The sequence below is a fragment of the Salvelinus sp. IW2-2015 genome, linkage group LG6.2 (assembly GCF_002910315.2).
Source record: "Salvelinus sp. IW2-2015 linkage group LG6.2, ASM291031v2, whole genome shotgun sequence".
Taxonomy (NCBI): Eukaryota; Metazoa; Chordata; class Actinopteri; order Salmoniformes; family Salmonidae; genus Salvelinus; species Salvelinus sp. IW2-2015.
The window spans coordinates 1,256,565-1,282,243 of NC_036846.1; the positions used below are offsets into that span (position 1 = coordinate 1,256,565).

A 25,679-nucleotide genomic window follows, 5' to 3' on the forward strand; every position below is an offset into this window, starting at 1 on the left:
GACTGTGTCACGTTGCATGCAGCAAATGGTGGTCACACCAGATACTGGCCAACACCCCCCTTTTTCTGGTATCTGTGACCAACAGATGCATATCTGTATTTCCAGCCATGTGATATCCTTAGATTAGGGTCTAATGAATTTATTTCAAGTGACTGACTTCTTTATATGAACTGTACCTCAAAATAGTTGCATGTATATTTGTTCAGTATAGCTGAACTGCATAGGGAACAATTTTCACCATTACCTCCCTCACAAAATTGTAATGTTAAAGTCTACATTTCTAAGAAATTAMCATTAGCTTCACTTACTATACATTACCCATGATCGTATTAAATGACAAACAAGTGTTTAACCATGTTTCTTTTATTGCAAGTAAACAAAAAACAAAACATAAAAAAAAAAAAAAAAGAACAGCTGAAGGTTGTCAGATACAGGAAACATGAAGTGAAAAACAAACACCAGTCAGCTGTTTCACAAGAAAAGAAAACTGACAATTTAAGCCAACTCCTCTTCACCCTCCTCTTCAAACTCGCCCTCCTCCTCTGCAGTGGCGTCTTGGTACTGCTGGTACTCAGACACCAGGTCGTTCATGTTGCTCTCTGCCTCAGTGAACTCCATCTCATCCATGCCTTCTCCTGTGTACCAATGGAGGAAAGCCTTACGTCGGAACATAGCTGTGAACTGCTCAGAGATGCGCTTGAACAGCTCCTGGATGGCAGTACTGTTTCCAATGAAGGTGGCAGCCATCTTGAGGCCACGGGGAGGAATGTCACAGACTGCAGTCTTGACGTTGTTGGGGATCCATTCAACGAAGTAGCTGCTGTTCTTGTTCTGTACGTTCAGCATTTGCTCGTCCACCTCTTTCATGGACATGCGCCCGCGGAAGACTGCAGCCACGGTGAGGTAGCGGCCGTGACGAGGGTCGCAGGCGGCCATCATGTTCTTCGAGTCAAACATCTGCTGAGTGAGCTCTGGAACCGTCAGGGCTCTGTACTGCTGGCTGCCCCTGCTGGTGAGGGGGGCAAAGCCAGGCATGAAGAAGTGGAGACGGGGGAAGGGCACCATGTTGACTGCCAGTTTGCGCAGGTCAGCGTTGAGCTGGCCGGGGAAGCGGAGACAGGTGGTGACCCCACTCATGGTTGCAGACACCAGGTGGTTGAGGTCTCCGTAGGTGGGCGTGGTGAGTTTGAGGGTACGGAAGCAGATGTCGTAGAGCGCCTCGTTGTCGATACAGTAGGTCTCGTCTGTGTTCTCTACCAGCTGGTGGACTGAGAGGGTGGCATTGTAGGGCTCGACCACAGTGTCTGACACTTTTGGGGAGGGCACCACGCTGAAAGTGTTCATGATGCGGTCGGGGTACTCTTCACGGATCTTGCTGATGAGCAGGGTGCCCATGCCAGAGCCGGTTCCACCTCCCAGGGAGTGGGTGAGCTGGAAGCCCTGCAGGCAGTCACAGCTCTCAGCCTCTTTCCTCACCACATCCAAGACAGAGTCAACCAGCTCTGCACCCTCAGTGTAGTGGCCCTTGGCCCAGTTGTTACCTGCTCCACTCTGACCTGTAATGGACAGAAGTATAATGTCAAAGTAAAGATAACATGAGATGAAACTGGGCCCTAGTGATGGATTACACAAACACTAAAGCAGGAGATGACAAAGCTAATTAAGTGACATTGCAACCCTTTATTTTGAGTAACCAATGCCAACGGTTTGCCTGTGGTGCCTGTAGTCAAGTAATGAAGGTTTGTTGTAGTAACATGCAACTAATACTGGCCCATAGACCACTTCCAAGTTTCTTACCGAAGACAAAGTTGTCAGGCCTGAAGATTTGACCGAATGGTCCGGACCTCACAGAGTCCATGGTCCCAGGCTCCAAGTCSACAAGTACTGCGCGTGGCACATACTTTCCACCTGAAAAGTCAAAAATAGCACTTAAAAAAGAAATTCAAAACAATCGTACCTGGCTAATAATGGTAACTAGGAGATCCATTTTTGGTTTTGTTGCATTTAGCCCGAATTGGACAATTGCCAGATTTACCAGACCATTGTGGCTCAAGAAATCACACCACTTAACTCACCTGAAGCTTCATTGTAGTACACATTAATTCTTTCCAGCTGAAGATCACTGTCCCCGTTGTAACTTCCAGTGGGGTCAATGCCATGCTCATCACTAATCACCTCCCAGAACTAGCATAGGGAGACGTCAATTAATGCCAATCCAGAGTCAATTCACTGTTAATTTTTGCAGTTGAATTAAATACAAAATGGCAGCAAACAATCCATTTTGAACTTGTTTATAAAAAATAAAGTTCTGCTTTCTGGCTTCCATGCGTCAAGTGTCAAAAACAAAATGGAGTTTCAAAAGTTGGCACCCATTTTATATATTTTTTTTCTGCGTTGTCCTTYGCTAAATGTACAAATAAAACATGACAATTATGCTCAATATATTAGTACATCGATAAGTAAATATAAACCAAACTAAAAACAGCAAGGCTATAACGTAATCGCAAAGAGCGCGCGCTGGCCGATTTGGCGCACTCCATGACCTGAACCAGACATAACTGCTAGTTAGTCCAACGCGGGGCAGTCAACACCCTTGAATTACATTACCTCGATCATTTGAATGGTTCCCCGAATAAAACAAGTACATACAACTTCAAATCATTSAACTTGTTGGAACAGGAAGGCAACCAATGTATAATCGAGAGGATGATACTTTCCGCCAAACAATTATTGATAATCTGAGAACAAAGGGGTTACATGTTTTCGCGCACACTTTGAAAGAGCATTATCTCGAGGCCACTTGGCCGTAGTTTTTTTTTTAACCAATAATAATTCTTAACATAATACAAAAAATAGATGGCTAAAAAAAGCCTAGACGTGTACAAACCTTTGCGCCAATTTGATTACCGCACTGCCCTGCTTGTAAATGAACAATCTCTCTCATTTTGTTAGTGGAGTAAAATTAATCTAACTTGCTTCTTCGAATGGCTACAATCTTCAAACTTTTGCGCTCATATGTGTATTTATATATACCTCAGTGGTGCGTACAGGGTATTTTTGTTAGGTCATTCTCTAAAACCGCTTCAATTTACAGCAATTATATTGGTCCGTTTGGTCGCAGTGCCCGCGTTGTAAGCGACGTGATTGGTGGATTTCTGATTGGAAGTGCGACATCACGTGTTGTAATAGGCTGAATATTATAGGACCATAGGAAATGAAGCGAGAATAAAACACTGGCTACATTAGCCTAAGCCTACATTCAGATTGTGCATCGTACTAACATTATCATATTATCAAAAGTCTAGCACGTATGCCGTGACAGAATGAATTTGTTCAAGTTTGCAGCATTCAATGCCTTCAATCATAATGTTTGCATCATGAAACAGCGCTCAATCACTTACACTAATTAGGGAGAAATTACGAATAATCATATTTATATTATTTTTTACCTTTGATTTGGTCTATTTTCTTGGAGGGAACAAACCAGCGACAGACTATATATTTGAAATGTTGAGGCTTTTGCTTWAGTGATTAAATGCCATCTTTAAGACAGTCATCCACTATCTGAATTATACGAGTTACAGGCAAAATATATAATCGTTTACCTTTAAGGTTCCACATATTTAAAAAAAAATCTGCAACATTCAACTAACCATTGTCAGGATGAAATCTCAGATTACAGATAGGCCTACTTGAATAACATTTTTTGTATCACCCATTCTTCCCTTCACTCTCCCGACTATGAGATACATACACATTGGTGGTAAGAAAAAAAATCTAGTTACATAGAGATATTATTTTTGAAGAAATATTATTTTGACAATATTGCAAGATTATTTTTGCACTAGTTGGCTATACCTGCACCAAAACAGTATTTTTCCTYCATAGCTAGTTCCCCATCTTCTTAAATAGGAGCCCATTTGTTTTCAGCACTTTTATTTCATGACTGATCAAAACTTGTTTTCTCATGGCTCTCTTGTCTCTGTAGCAGACATATGGTGAGMAATAAGTTTGGAACATCAAATTGCAATCAAATCACAGTATTGAATCGCAACACGTATCTTATCAGCACCCAAGTTTTGTGATAATATATTGAGGTCACTGGTAATTTCCACCCCGTGTACACGATACTGCCACAGTGCCCATAGTGGGGCAGATAACTATAGGTGATGTACTGGGTTAGTGGCCTACTTCTCAAACAAGTGTATGAAAGAGGGAGAACAGTTTAAAGAGGGGGGGGCTCGGCCATATGATCCTGCGGTGCAGAGGGGAGTGATATACCCGCTGCGCCACAAGATCCTGGGCCTCAGGCAGAGACAGAAGAACACTCATATGCCACACCTACACAACCATAACACCTCATTCACAATGGTGTGCTATTCTTATTTCGTCTGACTATTAAACATTTGTTTAATGTTAAGTTTCTTTAGCTAATCACAGGGATGATCAGCCTGTCTTATCTACTGCCAACAATAGGATTCACTTTGAATGACCTCCCTCAAMAGCTATATGCTCTAGTTTACGGTTTTATAGTTGGGTTTTTGACTTGATAATTACAAACGTTTATACACAAATGTATTTACTCTGAAGAAAAGTTCAAAAGTATGACATACACTGATTTTATGACCCAATGGTGCTTTGCATTCATTGATTCCAGCCAGGGTAAATCAAAGATAAATACTGGAATTGTGATGCTATTCAAGACAATCTCTTGCATTTATAAATGACTGATTTTATTGAATTTAAAAATGTATACTGCAGAAACACTTACTGACAAATCATAATGAACCTAAGACCTGAGGAGTATTCTCTGAAAGCAGAGCAAGATAGATTTAGTTTTTACCACCACCTCTGCCATTATAAAAATAATGAGATGTTTCACGTCACTGGGTCTTAATAGAAATTGTTATCAAAATAATATTTTTACCAGGACAAACAATTAAAAAGACATGCATGATTTCCATGCAAAAAAATAATAAAAAAATACAAATAAATCCATTGAAATCTTCAAGTCTTCTTCCTGTACGTGTGGGTCAACAAAAACTCCTCTGCTCTGCATACACTCCAGTACACTTATTGTCTGTACAATTTTTTGATTTTAACAACTGTCATTCCTAACACGTTTCCCAGCAATCAGATCTTGTTCAGAGGTTTCGTCCTGCTCCAGTTCATGCTTTTCGATGTAGCGTCTAGAGAAAGGAGGGCGGAAACAACTAACAGAGTTGAAAAGTGGACAACAACGACTGAGTGTAAAATGTAGGTGAAATTATAAATCAATCCGAGATTGAATTGCAGCTTTGATCTCACCTTCTTGCAAACTCATACAAGGCCTCTTTCCTCTCTTGTAGGGACATGTGTCTGTCTACCGGTGATTTACCAAAAGATTTGGCAGCAGGCTATGGGTCAAAATGATCAAAATCAGACTATATAGCAAACTCCTGATAAATAGAATAGCGTAGCAAGATGGTACATCAATTACTTTGCGAGCAAGGTAATATAGACTACCAGTGGACGTAAGACATCATTTAGATGATTGGCAAACCTTAATGGTGGGAGCAGGTGCAGCTGAAGAAGAGAGGGACCGCCAGGCTGGGCCTGGTGCAGACGTGGCGCCGCCTGTGGCCTCCACTGGGAACACCTCAGTGCTCTCCAGCAGGTTAGTGATAGTGGTGTCCACACAGTTGGTTTGCACTGTATAAAGGGTAAAGGGAAAGATTTAGGGAAAGCTGCAAGCTACTGTGCCTTTTTCTCCCATTGATCCTAATACAAACTCCATTTGAATAAAATTCACATGCAAATACAGGACTCGAGTCAGTGCACTGCTCATCACCATTCCAAATTCCCAGTCACTGCACTGGAAATAAAAAGGTGGCATACCCAGGTCTCTGGTGATGATGCCAAGGGGAATGTCAGGCAGAACCTCCTTCACCTGCTGAGCCATCCTGCTGATCCTGAGCTCCTCCACCCCAGAGCTGCGGATCATGAAGCCCAGGGGAACTGAACGTGGTCTGGCACCCAGATCTGGACAGACAGCAGCAAATACACACCATCACCAATGGTGCCAACCACCCTCCAAGTGAGCATAACTTGCACCAAGGCCATGCTGTAGGAAGGGCCTTGTCAGGGAAGTTTTCTCCAGGGCTCTCCCTTACTTACTTGAGGTTGTGGTGCGCGGTGCAATGTGCCTTTTCCTCTTGATGTGCTCTGCTTTGTCTGCTTTGGTAATCTGTGTAGAGACCACGCTGAGCTCAGTGGCTAGAAGCTGAAAATGGACGACACAAAGACAAATCAGAGGACAATATAATAATTATTCTCTTTAGTGTTCCATATCATTGTGAATTTTCAGCTCCCAATGTGATAATAACTTGCAATATACAACAAACCCTTTGATAAGATACATACTTGCTTTGTTTGTTTGATATAAATGTGGGAGGTAGGGAATAGAAGGCAGTGCAGAATAAGGGTGTAAAAATTAGAATGACAAAAGGTTTTATACCTCTTGGACTTTGTTGGCAAACTCTTGAAGGGACTCTTCATCTTGTCTAGATACAGGGGGGAGCCATCTGTGAAAGTAAACAAAACAGGGTCTCTACAAGCCTTGTGAGCATTAATAGTGAACTTATTCTGCTTTCACAACGGTTTTACGGTATGTAAAAAAAAAAGTGGGCAATGTTTACATAACCCCCTTAAACAGGCCAATTTTTACGACATTCTTTCCTGCATACGCCTTTTACACCTCCCGTGCGCATGCCAATGACGAGTGGTTGTAGTTGTATGAATATACACCATAAAAAAAAACATAGTTTAGGCTGGTCATAAGATGGATAAGACAAAATGTATTTTCAAAATAATGGCATACTGAGTTTAATTACACTACATGAACAAAAGTATGTGGACGTCGAACATATCGTTCCAAAATCACGAGCAATAATATGAAGTTGGTCCCCCCTTTGCTGCTATAATAACCTCCACTCTTCTGGGAAGGCTTTCCACTAGATGTTGGAACATTGCTGCGGGGACTTGCTTCAATTCAGCCATAAGAGCATTAGTGAGGTTTGGGCACTGATGTTGGGCGATTAGGCCTGGCTCGCAGTCGGCGTTCCAATTCATMCCAAAGGTGTTTGATAGGGTTGAAGTCAGGGCTCTGTGCAGGCCAGTCAAGTTCTTCCACACAGATCCCTACAAGCCATTTCTGTATGGACCTCACTTTGTGAACAGGGGCATTGTCATGCTGGCCCTCGCTTTGTGAATGGGGGCATTGTCATGCTGAAACAGCTTGGGGAAGGCCCTTTCCTGTTGCCACAAAGTTGGATGTGCAGAATCGTCTAGAATGTCATTGTATGCTGTAGCACTAAGATTTTCCTTCACTGGAACTAAGGGGCCTTGCCCGAACCATGGAAACCCATTTCATGAAGCTCCCGACGAACAGTTCTTATGCTGGCGTTACGTCCAGAGGCAGTTTGGAACGCGGTAGTGAATGTTATTTTATTTTTGTACGTGCTACGTGCTTCAACACTCAGCAGTCCCGTTCTGTGAACTTGTGTGGCCTACCACTTCGCGGCTGAGCCGATGTTGCTCCTAGACGTTTCCACTTTACAATAACAGCACTTATAGTTGAAAAGGTGGCATCCTATGACGGTGCCATGTTGAAAGTCACTGAGCTCTTTGGTAAGGCCATTCTACTGTCAATGTATGTCTATGGAGATTGCATGGCTGTGTGCTTGATTTTATAAATAGCCGAATCCACTCATTTGAAGGGGTGTCCACTGTGACGGCCCTGAATATTTCTGAACCGTCTCAGTGCTTCTCCTTCTAATAGGGCGCTTCCCCTTTAATTCCCCATTAAATAGCCAGCATCAGCTGCGCAAAGGTGAAGTTGTGATTGAGACATGAATGAGGATGTGTACTACCCTCAGTTCATGAAGCTTCGCTATTCCGTTTGTTTTGTTGCCTTAAAACGAGTTTACCCAGGATTGGATCCACTCTGTGCGTCTGTGGACTACACCTCTCCGTTGTTCAAAGTGGCCTTTTCTCCGCTGGAGATATGTTGGCGGATTGGATTGTTTGACTGACCACAACTTTTTGTACACGGTATTTCATTTGTTTTGGGGTGATGTATACTGTGATTTATGTAGTTGTGAGGACGTATTAGTCTTTGATACGCTTTATAGTTGTGTTGCAAAATAAGTGTTATTTTGAGTGTATGAATATACTGGGTTTACGCTAAGGACAAACGTTGCGTGACTAAGGTCACTGGAGTCCCTGAACTTATTTACCGGGCTGGACTCTCTTTATGCCCGAGGTACAGGACATTTCTAAATTAACATAAGCGCCTTATTTGTTATTGTTGTGTGTGTGTGATCATTTATGTTGTTAATACAACCACGCAAAAGAATACACTTGTTTGAAGTTCTTTCYAATGTTTTAAGGGGTTTATGAAATGTAAAAGTCAGGATGGAAATATACTTAAGTCCTTTGTATTGGTGTGACTTGACGGACCAGATGGGACTCATTCCCTCACAAACCAAAAGGAGAAACCAATGCTTTCTCTGGTAGGCACAACCTACCTGGCACCCCTATAAATAACCTCAAGTCAAAACCGTTACACCACATACACAAAAGTATGTTATGTCCAAATGAATGAAATCAATAGTTCATTATTTTGTTCAATAAACAGACAACACACCTACCCCAATCACACATACACTGAGTGTACAAAACATTATGAACACCTGCTCTTTCTATGACATCGACTATCTAGGTGAAAGCTATGATCCCTTATTGATGTCACTTGTTAAATCCACTTAAAAATCAGTGTAGATGAAGAAGAGACAGTTTAAAGAAGGATTTTTTTTTCACCTTGAGACATGGATTGTGTCTACGCCATTCAGAGGGTGACTGGGCATGACAAAAGATTTAAGTGACTTTGAAATGGGGTATGTGGTGCCAGGCTGGTTTGTGTCAAGAACTGGAACACTGCTGGGTTTTTCACACTCAACAGTTTCCAGTGTGCATCAAGAATGGTCCACCACCCAAAGGACATACAGCCAACAGCCAACTGTAGGAAGCATTGGAGTCAACATGGGCCAGCATCCCTGTGGAACACTTTCAACACCTTGTAGAATCCATGCCCCGACAAATTGAGGTGTTCTTAATGTTTTGTACGCTCAGTGTATATTTGTAGTGAGAATATATAAGGAATATAACAGAATAAAATACAAATAATATTTTTCCCACTCAACTTGTGTCAAGGGAATGTGTAGAATCGCTGTCATAAAATAACGTATATTATTTTATCCATGCTTCATCTCTTTCCTATCCTCACTCAACTTTGCTAGCAAGCAGGCGTAAGGTCTTACATTGAGAGTACCTTCATCATGATAGCCATAAAAAATAATAGCAATCCTATTTTCAACAGCATGTGAGTCTCGTAGGCAGAAGTTTACTGAAATCATTACTAGGCCGTTAGGCGGAAATAAAAGTTTCCGCTTTGATACCAGCAATACCTTTCAGGTATGAGGAAAAAGCGAAAAATTGTTGGCAGTGTGGTAAATTTTGCAGAAAAACATTTAGTATAAAAGTGATATTAAACTTTCCCCGCCTCTAATCAAGCTGAATGAAAAGTTATATTACAACACAATATATTGCTGATCTTGACAAAATGTTAACTCTGAAACAGCAAGACCATCACAAAAACCATTGTTAATTCTAGCAGAATCTTCCAGTGAGTAATGGACTGGACTTTAAGGGCATGCATAAAATGTGTCAATTATCAAAGTGATACCTTTACAAGGTCCAACCAGAGCCCCGACAAAGACAAGTAGTGAGAGACAGTAATTATTTAGTACCTTACATGGTACACTGTACATGGGACGAAAAAGGTCCACAACAGTTCTGTCAGCCAAAAGGACTCTGGCGTGCTCTTGAGAAAGAGGAACAAACTGCATTAGTACTTTCATTTCAGGAAATCCTCTGCATGTGTCTAACAGAATTATGTAAAGGCAGAGTGAAGAATCAACACAAAATCTTTAGGTCTATCACTGGCGTGAAAACCAATTTTACAAGAAAGTACTGGTCGTCTATGGACTGTTGGAGGAAACCTTCAATTTTTGAAAGACCAACTTTTTACACAAACACTCACCAAATGTAGATGGTTAAATATGCTATGAGTACTGCTTTTAAATTAATATGACAGAGGCAGTTTAGTTTTGATGGTATTACCAGAGCTACAAATGGCCTCTTCACTTGTAAGGCCACAGGCTGAATGGAATCAGTCATGGAGAAAGGCCAGGAGCTGAGGGAGATAAAACACAGGTTAGCTCAGTAGCTCTTAGAATCAGTAATACAGGGGCAGTACAGAGGCAGCTTACAGCAGTGTTGGCATTCTGCTCAGGACAGATTCTCCTCTAAAGACCCATTAATAAATCACTATTTCCATTTAAATTAATAACAGCAATAGTTCTGTGTTCTACTGGTGATTAGGGAAAAATTAAAAAACGTATTTGTATATACAAAGACTGCAGATATAATCGATTACAAAAACATTTGTCTTATACACAAGATAAATCCCATGGATAGTACTGATCTGCACATTATGCTTAAACCAGTGCTGTGGGGCAGGGACACTTTTGGTTTGATGAAAGAACACTTCAAACCCAAAGTGAGAGACAGTGAGAACTCAATCAGCTTGATGACAGGGATAATGCAGTGTGTTGTAGCTCACCTGAACTTCAGCAGGCCAGCGCGCCCGTTGGTGGTGTCCTCCTCGGGGAAGAGGAGCAGGGGCAGAGTTTCTGGAGAGGAGCAGTATCTCCTGAGGGACTCCTCCATCTCATCCTGGCCCGATATGGCACCCAGCTCCATGAAGCCTCTGGCCCAACACACGAAGCCTGCAGAGTCCTCCAGCATAGGCTGAGCAGAGGAACAGGTCACAAGTCATGGTAAAAATGAATAACAAACACTGGCTGATGGCGTATGGTTGAGCTCCATGAAGCCTCTGGCCCAACACACCAAGCCTGCAGAGTCGTCCAGCATAGGCTGAGCAGAGGAACAGGTCACAAGTCATGGAAAAAATGAATAACAAACACTGGCCGATGGCATAAGGTTGAGTCAATACCGCTCTCTTTGTTCAGCTGGGCAAGAACAACCAATGATGTTTACAAACCCTGGATTGCTGATGCCATGTATTGGCCATTGAGCGGCTTTGACACCACCGGTCTGCCATACTGGCACTCCCCAGTAGGAGCAGTCCTCTATAGGAATGAATGGAATTCTACAGTATTTCAATTAAATGTTTCAAGGACAAAATTACATTAGTCATATCTAAATAACAATGTTTTTACATATTTTTTTATGTTTAGCTCATATCATATAATGTAAAAGTATGCATGAAGGTGTCTAATATAACAAATGTGGCAAAAACTAATATAGACATTAAATGCATTTCTATAGCTTCCAGAATATTTTTTACAATGGTGGGGGAGTGCCAAGATGGAGGCACGGTGGCTTCAACACAATGGTGAGGGAGAACCAAGATGGAGGCACGGTGGCTTCAACACAGTGCCCCCTATCAGTCATCTATTGTATATATAAAATCATTGAGAACAACTCAAGGAGCTCAAAGTGCAACACGATGAATAGATTCACTTCAACAAAACACTCACCGTATTGCAGGAAGTCAGAAGATTGACAATGTTGTGGTCAAACTGGGTCACGTGATTGCAGATGTACAGTTTTGTGCTTTTGTCTCTTGAACGTGGGCTGTTCTGTCTGACGTGCATACCAAGGACTGAGAACATTATTCTCACAATGAATCTGGAACAGGAAGAATTCTTTGAGTTTGATCCAGTGAACACAAAACAGGATAATATGTTTTAAAAATGGAGAGATAGTAGACAAACAGCAAATTTGCCAAGACTTCCCACAATTGGTTCCTTCAAATGTGCACCCTTCTTTGGTTGAGGCATACCCATATTGGGAGAAGCCAATAGCAGAGGTGCATAAAGATGGTGACCCCCATGTACTTTAAACTATCAAAATAAAGAAAGTTGCACACTCCATGTATAATCTCCCAGCAATTTAATGGGTATTCAAAAGTGTGCGACTTTATTTTGATAGTTTATTCGCCGTTAGTAAGCACATCCACACAAACTATTATTCTGGTGTGCACCAGCTCATGTTTTTTTAGACCTCATGTACTTACCATAAATGCCTCGTTTTCTAAGTTTTTTGTATTGTACATTTATTTCCTTTATTCTTTTTTGTGTCGTCATTAGCAAAGTATACATTAACCCAATTCTAGCTCCGGGTTGCCGGCAATTTGAAAAACTGAAAAAGTATATTGTGCTGATTTATTGGTGCATTGAACCATGTTTAAAAAACATTTAAAAAGCCATCGTTTAAATCCTCAGTGGACAGTGTACCCCATTCATAGACGCCAACTGCTTTAGCACCTATTGATGTTAGTATCTCCTGACCGGGGGAGTTTTTTTAAGAGCCCTGACGCTTGCTTTAAACATTAAAACCCATCGCTGACGGTGTTTTTGAAAGATAAGGAACATATCTTTCATATCAGCGAGAAATACTTTTCTAAAAACAAAAGGTTAAATTACTACACACCTTTTATTCGGTTAATGTTCCCACACGGCCATATCTCCATGCTACATCGCTTATTTTAAAAAACAGACAGAAGACAGGAGGCCTGTGCTAATTAGCTATCTAGTGTGCTCCAAACACCTGTGTGTAAGGGTAACTCTGGAAGTGTATAGGAAGTGTAGTTTAGTCAGATGGAGGCACCCATAGCTGAATGGATGTGTAAAACTGCTACAGTAAGTGTATCTTTTTTATTTGAAGGATTCTTTCTCTTCTGATGAAAGATAAAGGCCATATGTTTTGAAAGCGTTGATTATTGACGTGTCTAAACACAGCATCGGGATTGTAGTTCACATGAGCGAAGCTAATCGCTCAGAACTGTAGGGAGAAGTCAGAATTCCGCCTAGAGTTTAAGCACTATGGACAGCGGTTTAACAATGACATATCGACATCTTTATGCCCCTTCACCATTGTGGCTGTATGACAGATTTGTTTTTATTTTAAGCAGGAAGTCACCCCACTGTGTATGATGATGTCATTATGCTGAGTCAACCTAACATTTAGTAAGATAACCAGTTACAAAACTACCCTTACCTTCTAGCAAGACTGTCTGGGAGTGCACAGCTCACCAAAAACACATGTGCACCTACGAAGAGTCGTAGTAACATCAAACACAGGCCAACTGGAGAATAAAGCAACACCAGCAAAAGGACCAGTCCATCGTTTGGCAACCTGTTTGAGACAGACACAGAGACAGCTCAGTGTTATCCTTGACAGGAAAAATATTCTGAGTCCAAGGGGGCAGATTATATGCCTCTAACTATGAAACTAATGTAACTGCAACCGACCAAACTACTTGCTAGCTAGCCGTTAATGGATAATAGTATTGACATCTTGTAGGCTAATTTGCTTACAGTAACTAACAAGCTAAATGAACGCCAAGACGGTGACTTAGCTAGCTAATAGCCAGAGCCGATTATGAGCAAGACTATTGGAAATCTCTGCCATGGGTATCGGTGGGCTGATAAACTAATTTAGCTGCTAGCTAGCTTGTCTTGACAACAACACTTCTTGTTCTTACCGCTGGAAGTCAAACATCTGTTCTATTCCTCGAGTTTCCATTATTTCACCTAATCTGTAGGTTGAGAAAGTTAATTACACGCGTCACTTTCCTGCATACTACCTAATCAACCATTTAATTCGAAACGATAAAAGGTCAAACTGGTAACCATTTATTTGCTCATGTTGATGCTGGCTAACGTTTCCAGCTAGTCTACCTCGGTCGCCATGTTCAACGCTAGAAAGAGATCAGTCTCGTCAGCAGCACAAAAAGTACTTCCGGGTTACGGAATTTCGGAACATTTCAAATAAAAGTCCCCATGTAACAGTATAACAATTATTCATGTTCATATTTAAGTGACATTTGCATTACATTTGTGTTTTAAAACATGTTCCAAGGTTAAATAAACGCCCCCAATGTGAATCACTGTATATGGTATACACATTGATTTATTGAGCAAAAACTATTCTTGGTGCCGCAGTAAAAGTGGGGTAGGGAATACTCAGTAGGGGCTGTATAATCTATATGGTGTCATTTCATGGGGCTCTGAATAACCCGCCATTACATTGGCCACAATTAGGGCTGGGTGGTATATTTTATTTTACGATATACCAATATACCGTATTTTACTATATATATATTTACGATATAGTATTGATGCATGGACCGGTTTTGTTTTTTAACTTTACGTTCTATAACGGTATTTGAATGTTCGGTTTGTTAAATRTAATACGCCGTGTGTAACGTGCATTTTTTTAGTTTACTTCGCTAACTTACTTGAGTAATTTCTCTCCGCTGCGTTCCACACAGACCTAGCCCCGCCCCTGTCAATCAATGAGCGCATTTGTTGTTCCTGGAGCACGAGACGCTTGCGTTCAATCTCTGCATGGTCAATGCAGCACATGCAACAATGTTGATGACCAAGAGGCTGTTTTCACTTTGCTTCTCAATATAAGTCCACTAGCGTTCTATAATTACACTATTCTTAAATGACTTGCCTAGTTAAATAAAGGTTAAAGAAAGAAAGAAAAAACAAGCTTGGCACACCTGTATTTTGGGAGTTGCTCCCGTTCTTGCTCCCGCAGATCCTCTCAAGCTCTGTCAGGTTGGATCCAGAGATGTTCGATCGGGTTCAAGTCCAGGCTCTGCTGGGCAACTCAAGGACATTCAGACTTGTCCCGAAGGCACTCCTGCGTTGTCTTGGCTGTGTGCTTAGGGTTGTTGTTGTGTTGGAAGGTGAACCTTCGCCCCAGTCTGAGGTCCTGAGCAGGCTTTCATCAAGGATTTCTCTGTACTTTGCTCTGTTCATCTGTCCCTCGATCCTGATTAGTCTCCGAGTCCCTGCTGCAGAAAAACAGCCCCACAGCATGATGCTGCCACCACCATGCGTCACAGTAGGGATGCTGCCAGGTTTCCTCCAGACGTGATGCTTAGCATTCAAGCCAAAGAGTTAAATCTTGTTTTTCATGGACAGAGTAATTTAGGGGCCTTTCGGCAAACTCTAAGTGGGCTGTCATGTGCTCTAGGAGGAGTCTTGGTGGTTCCAAACTTCTTCGATTTAAGAATGATGGAGGCCACTGTGTTCTTTGGGACCTCCAATGCGGCAGAAATGTTTTGTTACCCTTCCCCAGATCTGTGTCTTGGCACAATCCTGTCTTGGAGCTCTACGGACAATTCCTTATACCTCATGGTTTGCTTTGACATGCACTTCTTCTATGGTATAATGGCGTTGGTAACAATTAAATGTGCATTCCGCCACCTACTGTGCAGATGGATAATAAGGATCCCAAAAAAGGAAAACATTTGGGTAAAAATAAATAAAATATCATACAAACTACCAACAAAAAAACAAAGACTAAACAAAATCAACTGGCTTTTCTGTACAAACCACATTCTAATCAGGTCCCAACACAGTCTCAGAAGCCTCCTGTGAGGGCGGGACATTTCCTAGCGACAAAAGTCCTTGATGTGCTTCTGCCGTGAAGTCTTGGAGCCCCAAAAACTTCTCAGCTGCAGATATAATGATATCCAGCTTCTTGGACTTCTTAAGACACTTGTGCTGTACAATTAATCACTGTGGCTATAAATGCCACAAAATCCACCTTCTTCACAACGAGTGTATCCAGATCACCCGATTGACTTAAAACACTGGCAACTAGTTGCATTGCATCCGCCGCCATATCTTCAACATTGTTGCCTCTTGCCCCTTCGACTCTCTTCAGCACCTCCACATAGGAGATCCGCTGTGCAGCCCTGGTCCTTGACACCTCGACCTCATTCCCCTTAACAGGGCACTCAAGGAAGTCCGGAGTATGATCCCCACCACAGTTGCAACATTTTCCATTCACAGATTCTTCAATATCATAATTATCTTGTCTGAAAACATTTGACACGTGACCATACCCTTTACAATTTCCACACTGTAATGGTTTGGACACAAATGCTCTCACCGCAAAACTTACATATCCAAGTTTCACATATTCAGGTAGAGTCTCCTCAAACAACAATGATATCCACAGGCTTTTCTCCTTCCTTCCATTTACCATACTGGTCAGGCAACATGCACTGACCACACCTGGGATTTTCTGACATAGGTACTCATCATTTATATCCAATGAGACTCCAGCTATAACTCCTTTGGCAGGTGCCCTGCTCCGAAGATCAATACATGTTACTTCTGACGTGGACAATTCTGCTAAATTCTTCAACACAATTTACCAAAACAAGGCTGCTTCTAGTCCCTTGATTGAATTCACCTTTCCCACTGCTTTCTTCACAGTCCTCGATATTACAAATGGATTTCCCAAAAGAATCTCCTCCAAAAATACGCAGCCCAATAAGGCTTAATCGGGCTGGTCCTTGTCTTCTACTACAACTTTTGCTCATTTTGTTCCATTCTTTGATTTCACTATTTTCCATTAATTATCACACACACTTCACTTCACTTCACTTCACTTCACTTCACTTCACTTCACTTCACTTCACTTGCCGCTTGCCGCTTGCCGCTTGCCGCCCTTCGGATTCAAGCACAGGCGCCATTTGCGCCTTCTCCCAACCTGACATTCACTGTCAACTGTGGGACCTTATATAGACAGGTGTATGCCTTTCCAAATCATGTCCAATCAATTAAATTTACCACAGGTGGACTCCAATCAAGTTGTAGAAACATCTCAAGCATGATCAATGGAAACAGGATGTAACTGAGCTCAATTTCGAGTCTCATAGCAAAGGGTCTGAATACTTATGTAATAAGATATTTCAATTTTTTAATACATTTGCTAAAATTTAAAAAAAACTGTTTTTGCTTTGTCATTATGGGGCATTGTGTGTAGATTGATGAGGAGAAAAAAACTATTTAATCCATTTTAGAATAAGGCTGTAACGTAACAAAATGTTGAAAAAGTCAAGGGGTCTGAATACTCTCCCGAATGCACTGTATAGATTCTACAGACCCTAGTGAGTAATCCCAACCCCACTTTTACATCAGCACAAATAATGTTTTTTTTCCTCTATAAACCAATATTTAATGTATAAAAGTGAACGTTATTGATTTTTTTTTTTGACGGTATGACTGTATTTTATGTTTTTGAATAATAAAAGTTCAGAATTTGCTTTATGAGTAGTGCCACCCTAGGGTGTCAATACATACATTCTAAGTGATTTCAATGGGTCGTTCTCCATTCTGATTGTTTTATACTGTTCAATTCAACCCAAAATAATTTTTGGTTTTCCTGCACTGATTTAAAATCATTTCCACACTGCCACATAAGGGCTGCACGATATGGGCAAACAAYATAGGCCTTATTTTAAACCAAATGTTGAACTGTTGGAATCATAGAAATAGAATGATTATTCGAATACAGTGTTTGACATGAAAACAAATGAAAATGCCAGGGAGGAGTTATTGTGACAGAGTAGACACCAAATTATTTATATATTTTTTTAACCTTTATTTATCTAGGCAAGTCAGTTAAGAACAAATTCTTCTTTACAATGACGGCCAAAACACACATCACGACAAGAGAGACAACACAACACGACATAAAGAGCATCATATCCAAGAAGACTCGAGGCTGTAATCACTGCCAAAGGTGCTTCAACAAAGTACTGAGTAAAGGGTCTGAATACTTATGTAAATGTGAAATTTCTTTTTTATTTTATTTGATACATTTGCAAAAAATTCTAAAAACCTGTTTTTGCTTTGTCATTATGGGGTATTGTGTGTAGTTTGATGAGGGTAAAAAAAGAATTTAATCAATTTTAGAATAAGGCTGTAACGTAACAAAATGTGGAAAAAGTCAAAAGGTCTGAATACTTTCCGAATGGTCTGTATATTACATATTGGCTTATAGAGAGAACTATTCTAGGTGGCGAAGTCAAATGTATGCCGAACCATAATTTTCTGCTGGCCGCGCAATATCAAGTGTGCCTATATTTAGTGTGGTCTCAATCTGTCACACCCTGGCCTTAGTTATCTTTGTTTTCATTATTATTTTAGTTAGGTCAGGGTGTGACATGGTGTAGTATGTGTTTTTGTATTGTCTAGGCGCAGGGGTGTCAAACTCATTCCACGGAGGGCCTAGTGTCTGCAGGTTTTTGGTTTTTCCTTTCAATAAAGCCCTAGACAACCAGCTGTGGGGAGTTCCTAACTAATTAGTGATGTTAATTCATCAATCAAGTACAAGGGAGGAGCGAAAACCCGCAGACACTCGGCCCTCCGTGGAATGAGTTTGACACCTGTGGTCTAGGGTGTTGTATGGTTTAGGGGGTTAAGTAGAGTAGATGGTTTAGTGTTCAGTGTAGGTGTCTAGGAAAGTCTATGGTTGCCTGAATTGGTTCTCAATTAGAGACAGCTGGTTATTGTTGTCTCTGATTGGGAGCCATATTTAAGGCAGCCATAGGCTTTAGCTGGTTGGGGTTATTGTCTATGTGTAGTGTTTGTGTCAGCACTATTTATATGTATAGCTTCATAGCTTCACGGTCGTCAGTTTGTTAGTTTGTGTATAGTTGTTCGTTTCTTGGTTTTTCTCTCTTCTTTAATAAAAGAAGATGTATTTTGCACACGCTGCGCCTTGGTCCAATCTCTCTCAAGAAGACGATCGTGACACAATCAAATGATCCATAGCCTATACTATAGGCTTAGGCTATACGAAGAGCATGCTCAGAGAAGCAAGAAATTGTACTTCCTTCCCGAGTTTTTGCGCTGCTGGGATGGTGTATATAAAACTAGGCAACACTGCATTACACACTGCAATGGACAGGCTATCCCAATAATGAGCCCTGGACTGTCTTGCTCTTGCTGATGTAAACCCTTTTGTGCTGCCTAATGTGAGAAGTTCTGTTAAACCCTACTAATACTTGTGTACTAAAATATCCTTATTTTAAGCCTAGGCATTGGGCTTGAGATAGTTTCTTTATCTAACTCATATAAGCTAAGTAACAAAGATAATTAAGATGTTTTATCTGCGGAAAATGCTTATATGATTGAACTGTTGARACTTGTTATTAAAGCGTCTCCTTTCAGACGCTTCAGTGTTGGCAGCTGCACATCCTCCCTCAAAAGGGCCTCAGTAACCTTGGGTCCAGAGAGGGGAGAAGTCAGTCTTATCTATCACATGTCCCTGTTGCTATGCAGAATATCAGCAAGGAGTATGGCAAAGGAGGTCAGAAGGAAACATTGTTTCCATATGTGAACTGTGTGTCTTTATTGCAAACCATGTGAAGGGNGCAGAATATCAGCAAGGAGTATGGCAAAGGAGGTCAGAAGGAAACATTGTTTCCATATGTGAACTGTGTGTCTTTATTGCAAACCATGTGAAGGGATGGCGTGAGTAATGGGGAATCAATCACTTGTCTCCACAGTGTTTGTGTGTCAGTCACCTCCTCAGAGGGGAGATTGTTCTCTCCCCTAGTTCAAGGTGGAAACTAAGTGACAACAAATGTTCTTAATACTGAACAAAACAAGTTATTTGTATTTGGGGCCCAATGTCTGGCACAGGATGTGTGAGATTAGTGTTTGGAACCATTGTACGTTATATCTGAAGTTGCACCTATCCTAAGATAGTATATAACCCAGAAGTGAACTCCACTCAGGGGGCTCTCACTTCATTACACTTGCATGTGTGGAGAGACAAGCCTCCTTGTTATAACAATTATTTTAATAAAAGTAATGCCTTGATTGATTATTAATTTAGCGTCTCCTCATTATCGATTTCCATCACACTAACCAATGGCTATGCTGTGTACTTCAGGAGGCAAGTCAAAGGCTTCTTCTTAATTGTTGTTGTCTGTGGTGATAGAGTTAACAGTGGAATTGACTGTTCTGATAAAAGCATAGGTCAGAATAATTTAACACAACAGATAATACATTAAAATAATGCTGTGGAACAACCAAATCTGAAACATAAATTGTATGGGGGTGGCAGGGATGTTGGGGAGGATCAGAAAGTTAAGATAAAATAAATATTTGGATTACCATGCTATTTCAAATGGCAATACATTCCGTTATGCAGCATAATGAACAACTTGACTTCCAATTTTGKGAGGAAGTTGCCAAAACTTTGCAATGACCAATTGGAAATCCCATTGTCATTAAACGTGGTGTCAAAAAATCGTAGGAATATGTGGGACAAGAATAGCGGTAACATTCAAAATTGTGTTATTCAGAGTGAGGACCAACCCTTTGAGCCCGTCACCCATATGTAATGAGATAGGAGATGAGGGTGACAGCACAAACTTAAGTCATTGTAACACAGAGTGGGGAAGAGAACTTGATTTAGTTTTAAAGGGGACTGTGACACATTTATACATCCTGTTGCTAGTGACAAGAAGGTGAAATTAAACAAAATGTTACAAACAGAATGTAAATGAGGTTCAGGTACAAAACCTATTGCCTGTGGAGAGTTTAAATCAGGGAATGTCAACTGCTCAAAGAAGACCCTCAGACTTCCAACTTAATATGCAAAATGTACACACTTTTAATGGTAAACAACCTGCTTCTAAACTTCATCTTGATGTAGCCAAGAGTTCATGTTTTGGAGTGTCAGTGGTGCAGCCCAATCAATCTCAGACACCCAAGATATTGGGAATGAATTCTACCACAGAGACAGGAAGTTGTGGTACATTTACATTTACATTTAAGTCATTTAGCAGACGCTCTTATCCAGAGCGACTTACAAGTTGGTGCATTCACCTTATGATATCCAGTGGAACAACCACTTTACAATAGTGCATCTAACAGAGGTTTATCAGGAAATCGTAAGCTCTATGACAACTGAATCAGATGAATCAGATGAGCAGTATGTAACTGGAGAGGTTGACGTCAAAATAAGAGAGGATACATTGAAGTGTGTTTTGTCAGATGAGGCACATTTTTGGAAAGTTCAGGCATACCACTCTAAATAATAGTGTGCTAAATAATAGTGTGTTTACGTTGACTCGTGACAATAGGGAGAAGGTCCATTCAGAAAGTTCTCATGGTTAGGCTATTTGCACCGCAGAGAAGCGGGGGTCCGGAAAAGTCAGCTCAGCAGCCTCTGCCTTTAAAAAAAAAACAGTAGCAGTTGTGGTGTTTATGTGTGCTTATTCTCTAAAGCAGGAGAGGGCAATGTGAATACACTTTTTCACAATGGCATGCAAGACCGTTTTACATGAGTTATCGTAGAGGAAATGAATTGAAATAAGTTTTAAGCTTGAATGATACAGCAGAYTGATGAAATTAAGCTATATGCTTAATAATGAAATTATATTTAAATATGAATGTATTTATTTAATGTAGTGGTAGGCACCAATATCAATCATTTGATATATCGATAGCATTTGATATTGATATGAGCAAGGCATATCGTGATTGTGGTTTATTCTTCCTGTTAAACTACACTATTCTGTGACAAAAAGCATACATGACTGTTCCTGCATGTACAAACCCTCTAACAGACCTTCTCACAGGCTGCTTAGCATACTTTTAAAAACTAGCACTAAAACAAAAATAGTCTGCTTAGCATATATAATTGCCTGCTTCTCATTGAATTAAAACTGTCTAGGTAAATTTGTCAGCAGAATACAGCTGTCCCAATGGACAATCCACAAGGAGTTGTCTGGACTTTACAGAAAAGTGAACATTCACACAGTTKCAATGTATAGATATATCGAATCGAAAAATGTATTGCGTCGGGACCAATGGAATGGGTGGAGTASAAAGTGTTGCTGGGTATTTATACCAGAGTCCCCTATGTATTAACACCATAATAGATTCTACAGACCCTAGTGAATAATCCCAATGCCACTTTTACTTTTGCACCTAGAATAGTTCTCTCTATATAAGACAATATGTAATGTATATGCCTATAATGGATTGCATCGGGACCATTGGAGTTGGTGGAGTAGAAAGTGTTGCTGGGCATATAGACCTCAGTCCCCCATGAAATAACACCATATAKATTCTACAGACCCTACTGAGTACTCTTGACTCCTCTTTTATATCACCACAAACAATAGTTGTTCCTGTATAGTGCTATACTTGTACCGTATAGTTTCCTGGCATCTGTTTGACTACAGTAGAATGCCAGCAACACTCCATATTATTCAGAGTCCCATGAAATGACACCATATATCATTTCTACAGACTCTATGGAGTACTCCCCAACCCACTTTTACATTGGCACATAGAATAGTTTTTTGCTATATAAACCAATATGTAATTTACAGGCCTACAGTGTATTGCATTGGGACCAATGGAATGGGTGGAGTAGAAAGGGCTGTTGGGTATTTAGACCAGTCACCCAAGAAATAKAACCATATACAGTGGCTTGTAAAAGTAGTCACCCCCCTTTGCATTTTTCCTATTTTGTTGCCTTACAACCTGGAATTAAAATGTAAAAAAATTGGGGGGGGGGGTTGTATAATTTGATTGACACAACATGCCTACCACTTTGAAGATGCAAAATATGCAAACAAGAAATAAGACACACAAAAAAAACAGAAATTTAGCGTGCATAACTATTCACTAGTACTTTGTAGAGCCACCTTTTACAGCAATTACAGCTGCAAGTCTCTTGGGTATGTCTCTATAAGCTTGGCACATCTAGCCACTGGGATTTTGCCCATTCTTCAAGGCAAAACTTCTCCAGCTCCTTCAAGTTGGATGGGTTCTGCTGGTGTACAGCAATCTTTAAGTCATACCACAGATTCTCAATTGGATTGAGGTCTGGGCTTTGACTAGGCCATTCCAAGACATTTACATGTTTCCCCTTAAACCACTTGAGTGTTGCTTTAGTAGTATGCTTAGGGTCATTGTCCTGCTGGAAGGTGAACCGCTGTCCCAGTCTCAAATCTCTGGAAGACTGAAACAGGTTTCCCCCAAGAATTTCCCTGTATTTAGCACCATCCATCATTCCTTCAATTCTGACCAGTTTCCCAGTCCCTGCCAATGGAAAAATATCCCCACAGCATGATGTTGCCACCAACATGGTCCACTGTGGGGATGGTGTTCTCGGGTGATGAGAGATGTTGGGTTTGTACCAGACATAGCATTTTACTTGATGGCCAAAATGCTAAATTTTGTCTCATCTGACCAGAGTACCTTCTTCCATATGTTTGGAGACTCCCACATGCCTTTGGCGAACACCAAACGTGTTTGCTTATTTTTTTCTTCAAGCAATGGCTTTTCTGGCCACTCTTCCTGTAAAGCCCAGTTCTGTGAGTGTACGGCTTAAAGTGGTCCTATGACAGATACTCCAATCTCCGCTGTGGAGCTTTGCAGTCCTTCAGGGTTATCTTTGGTCTCTTTGTTGCCTCTCTGATTAATGCCCTCCTTGCCTGGTCCATGAGTTTTGGTGGGCGGCCCTCTCTTGGCAGGTTTGTTGTGGTGCCATATTCTTTCCATTTTTTAATAATGGATTTAATGGTGCTCCGTGGGATATTCAAAGTTTCTGATATTTTTTTTATAACTCAACCCTGATCTGTACTTCTCCACAACTTTATCTCTGACCTGTTCGAAACTCTTTAGTCTTCATGGTGCTGCTTGCGTCGTCGTGGTGGTGGTGGTGCCGCTTGCTTGGTGGTGCCGCTTGCTTGGTGGTGGTGGTGGTGCCGCTTGCTTGGTGGTGGTGCCGCTTGCGTGGTGGTGTTGCAGACTCTGGGGCCTTTCAGAACAGTTGTATATATACTGAGATCATGTGACACTTAGATTGCACACAGGTGGACTTTATTTAACTAATTATGTGACTTCTGAAGGCAATTGGTTGCACCAGCTCTTATTTAGGGGCTTCATAGCAAAGGGGGTGAATACATAAGCATGCACCACTTTTCAGTCTTTATTATTTATTTATTTTTTGAAACAAGTCATTTTTTTCATTTCACTTCACTAATTTGGAATATTTTGTGTATATCCATTACATGAAATCCAAATAAATATCCATTTAAATTACAGGTTGTAATGCAACAAAATAGGAAAACACCAAGGGGGATGAATACTTTTGCAAAGCACTGTATAGACTCTAGTGCTAGATCAATAGGTTCTGTAGAATATTATGTTCTTTACATTCATTTACTTATACTCCAACCATTTTTCCATGTGCTCCACCTTGCTTGTAATATTATTATTTTATATAAATTAGTAATTTTCTTAAATTTAGACCCCAATGTAATTTTGTAACTTTATTTTAACATTATGCACTATACAAAGCTGCAAAAATTATTGATTTCGTATCATACACACAGCGTTTTACCGAATACTTTTATTTTGAAGGCAAAATCGGAAAAACCGGAAGTTTTAATGTTGCTGCCATGAGCAGAAAGAGCAAGAGTGGCATTTTCCACCATTTCCAGTTCCTTCTTTTTTTGTTGACTGAACTATGCTTTATTATGGTATGCAAAAGTTATTAAGACATCAAATTACATAGTGCTGTTACAGTCATGTTTTTAAATTCAATTGAGTAGACATCCTGTTATCCCAGTGCATCAACACCTTGTTTTCCTACTGTGTTCAGCGTTGAACCACATGTGTATTCTTACTTTTATCTGGTTCACTGTGATGAGTGGGGAATGAAGTGAGCGCTGGAAAGAGGAACACATAAAAAGGGAGAAAGAGGAGAGAGCAAGTGATAGTACCCTGCCGCTTCACTCTTATGTACTTATTTTCAACTCTGGGACCCCTGGCTCACCCTGAACCCGGACCCAAATGGAAGTGGATCAAATAGTGATTTTAATAAATGTTATATGGAAATATTTTATAAAATTTACTTTTTGCCCTCAAATATGTTAATGGTCGATTTTCTTCAGTCTGTGTGGATGTTGAAATGTAAGAGAAAAAAACAGCTCAAATTTCGCAATGGAACCAGACCATAGTGCACTGTAGMTGCTATTATTATTATTTTGTTATTGTATTTTGTATATTTTTTCTTTATTATTATTATTTATTTATTTAACAGTAACATGCAAAACACAAGAAACAGAACAGCCAGAGGGGTGACACAAAGAAATAAGGAAGAGAAGAAAAAAATATATACAAATCCACATTATTTATATCAAATGAAATCCAGACACGTAGCAAAACATTTTTTTTACATTTTGTTTTGTATACGTTTTAATGATTCCAAATAGTTTTCCAAGGGTTTTTTTCTATATACACTTTGATTATGAAATATTTTCCTAATAAAATAAAGAGATTTATGACATACTGGCGTTCAATTGTGGAATCAGTGTAGTAAAATAATATCTCAAACTTAGATATTTCAATGGTTGTGTGCATTCTGTTGCCAAGATATAGTTTTACATCAGTCCAGCACACCTCACTATGTAAATAATTACAGAATAAGTGTTCAATAGATTCAGTTTCTAGTTCACAAAAACTGCATTCACTGGTAACATCAGGTATATATTTAGAAATCAAGCTATTACACGGGTAGAATCTATGGATAATCTTAAAGGTGATCTCCTTTACTTCATTGGTCACCTTAAATTTGTGTGGAGTGAGCCAAGCATGGCGCCAGTTTACATCAAACGATGAAGCCCAACAAAATATAGCAGA

At 40.4% G+C, this 25,679-nt stretch overlaps 2 protein-coding genes across 2 annotated transcripts; both read right to left on the reverse strand.

Annotated features, from left to right (window-relative positions):
• Positions 1-347: 347 nt before the first annotated feature.
• On the reverse strand, positions 348-3,061 carry LOC111965634 (tubulin beta-4B chain). The gene is made up of 4 exons (XM_023989797.2): positions 2,888-3,061; positions 2,076-2,184; positions 1,798-1,908; positions 348-1,556 (listed from the first exon to the last, which is right to left on the reverse strand). Exons 1-4 carry the CDS (start codon positions 2,942-2,944, stop codon positions 496-498), a joined length of 1,338 nt encoding a protein of 445 aa, XP_023845565.1. The 5' UTR covers positions 2,945-3,061; the 3' UTR covers positions 348-495.
• Positions 3,062-4,711: 1,650 nt separating this feature from the next.
• On the reverse strand, positions 4,712-13,902 carry LOC111965637 (lipid droplet-regulating VLDL assembly factor AUP1). The gene is made up of 12 exons (XM_023989798.2): positions 13,673-13,902; positions 13,186-13,323; positions 11,664-11,814; positions 10,724-10,911; positions 10,222-10,294; positions 9,849-9,922; positions 6,497-6,563; positions 6,157-6,262; positions 5,878-6,021; positions 5,543-5,691; positions 5,308-5,396; positions 4,712-5,189 (listed from the first exon to the last, which is right to left on the reverse strand). Exons 1-12 carry the CDS (start codon positions 13,711-13,713, stop codon positions 5,099-5,101), a joined length of 1,311 nt encoding a protein of 436 aa, XP_023845566.1. The 5' UTR covers positions 13,714-13,902; the 3' UTR covers positions 4,712-5,098.
• Positions 13,903-25,679: the final 11,777 nt, after the last annotated feature.

Coding starts and splice junctions, on each gene's coding strand:
- LOC111965637 (XM_023989798.2), bottom strand. CDS start 13,713: ATGGAAACTCGAGGAATAGAACAGATGTTTGACTTCCAGCG. Junction 10,912..11,663: donor TTCTGACTTCCTGCAATACG/GTGAGTGTTTTG, acceptor TCCTCTGCTCAG/CCTATGCTGGAGGACTCTGC. Junction 6,263..6,496: donor TTGCCAACAAAGTCCAAGAG/GTATAAAACCTT, acceptor GTCCATTTTCAG/CTTCTAGCCACTGAGCTCAG.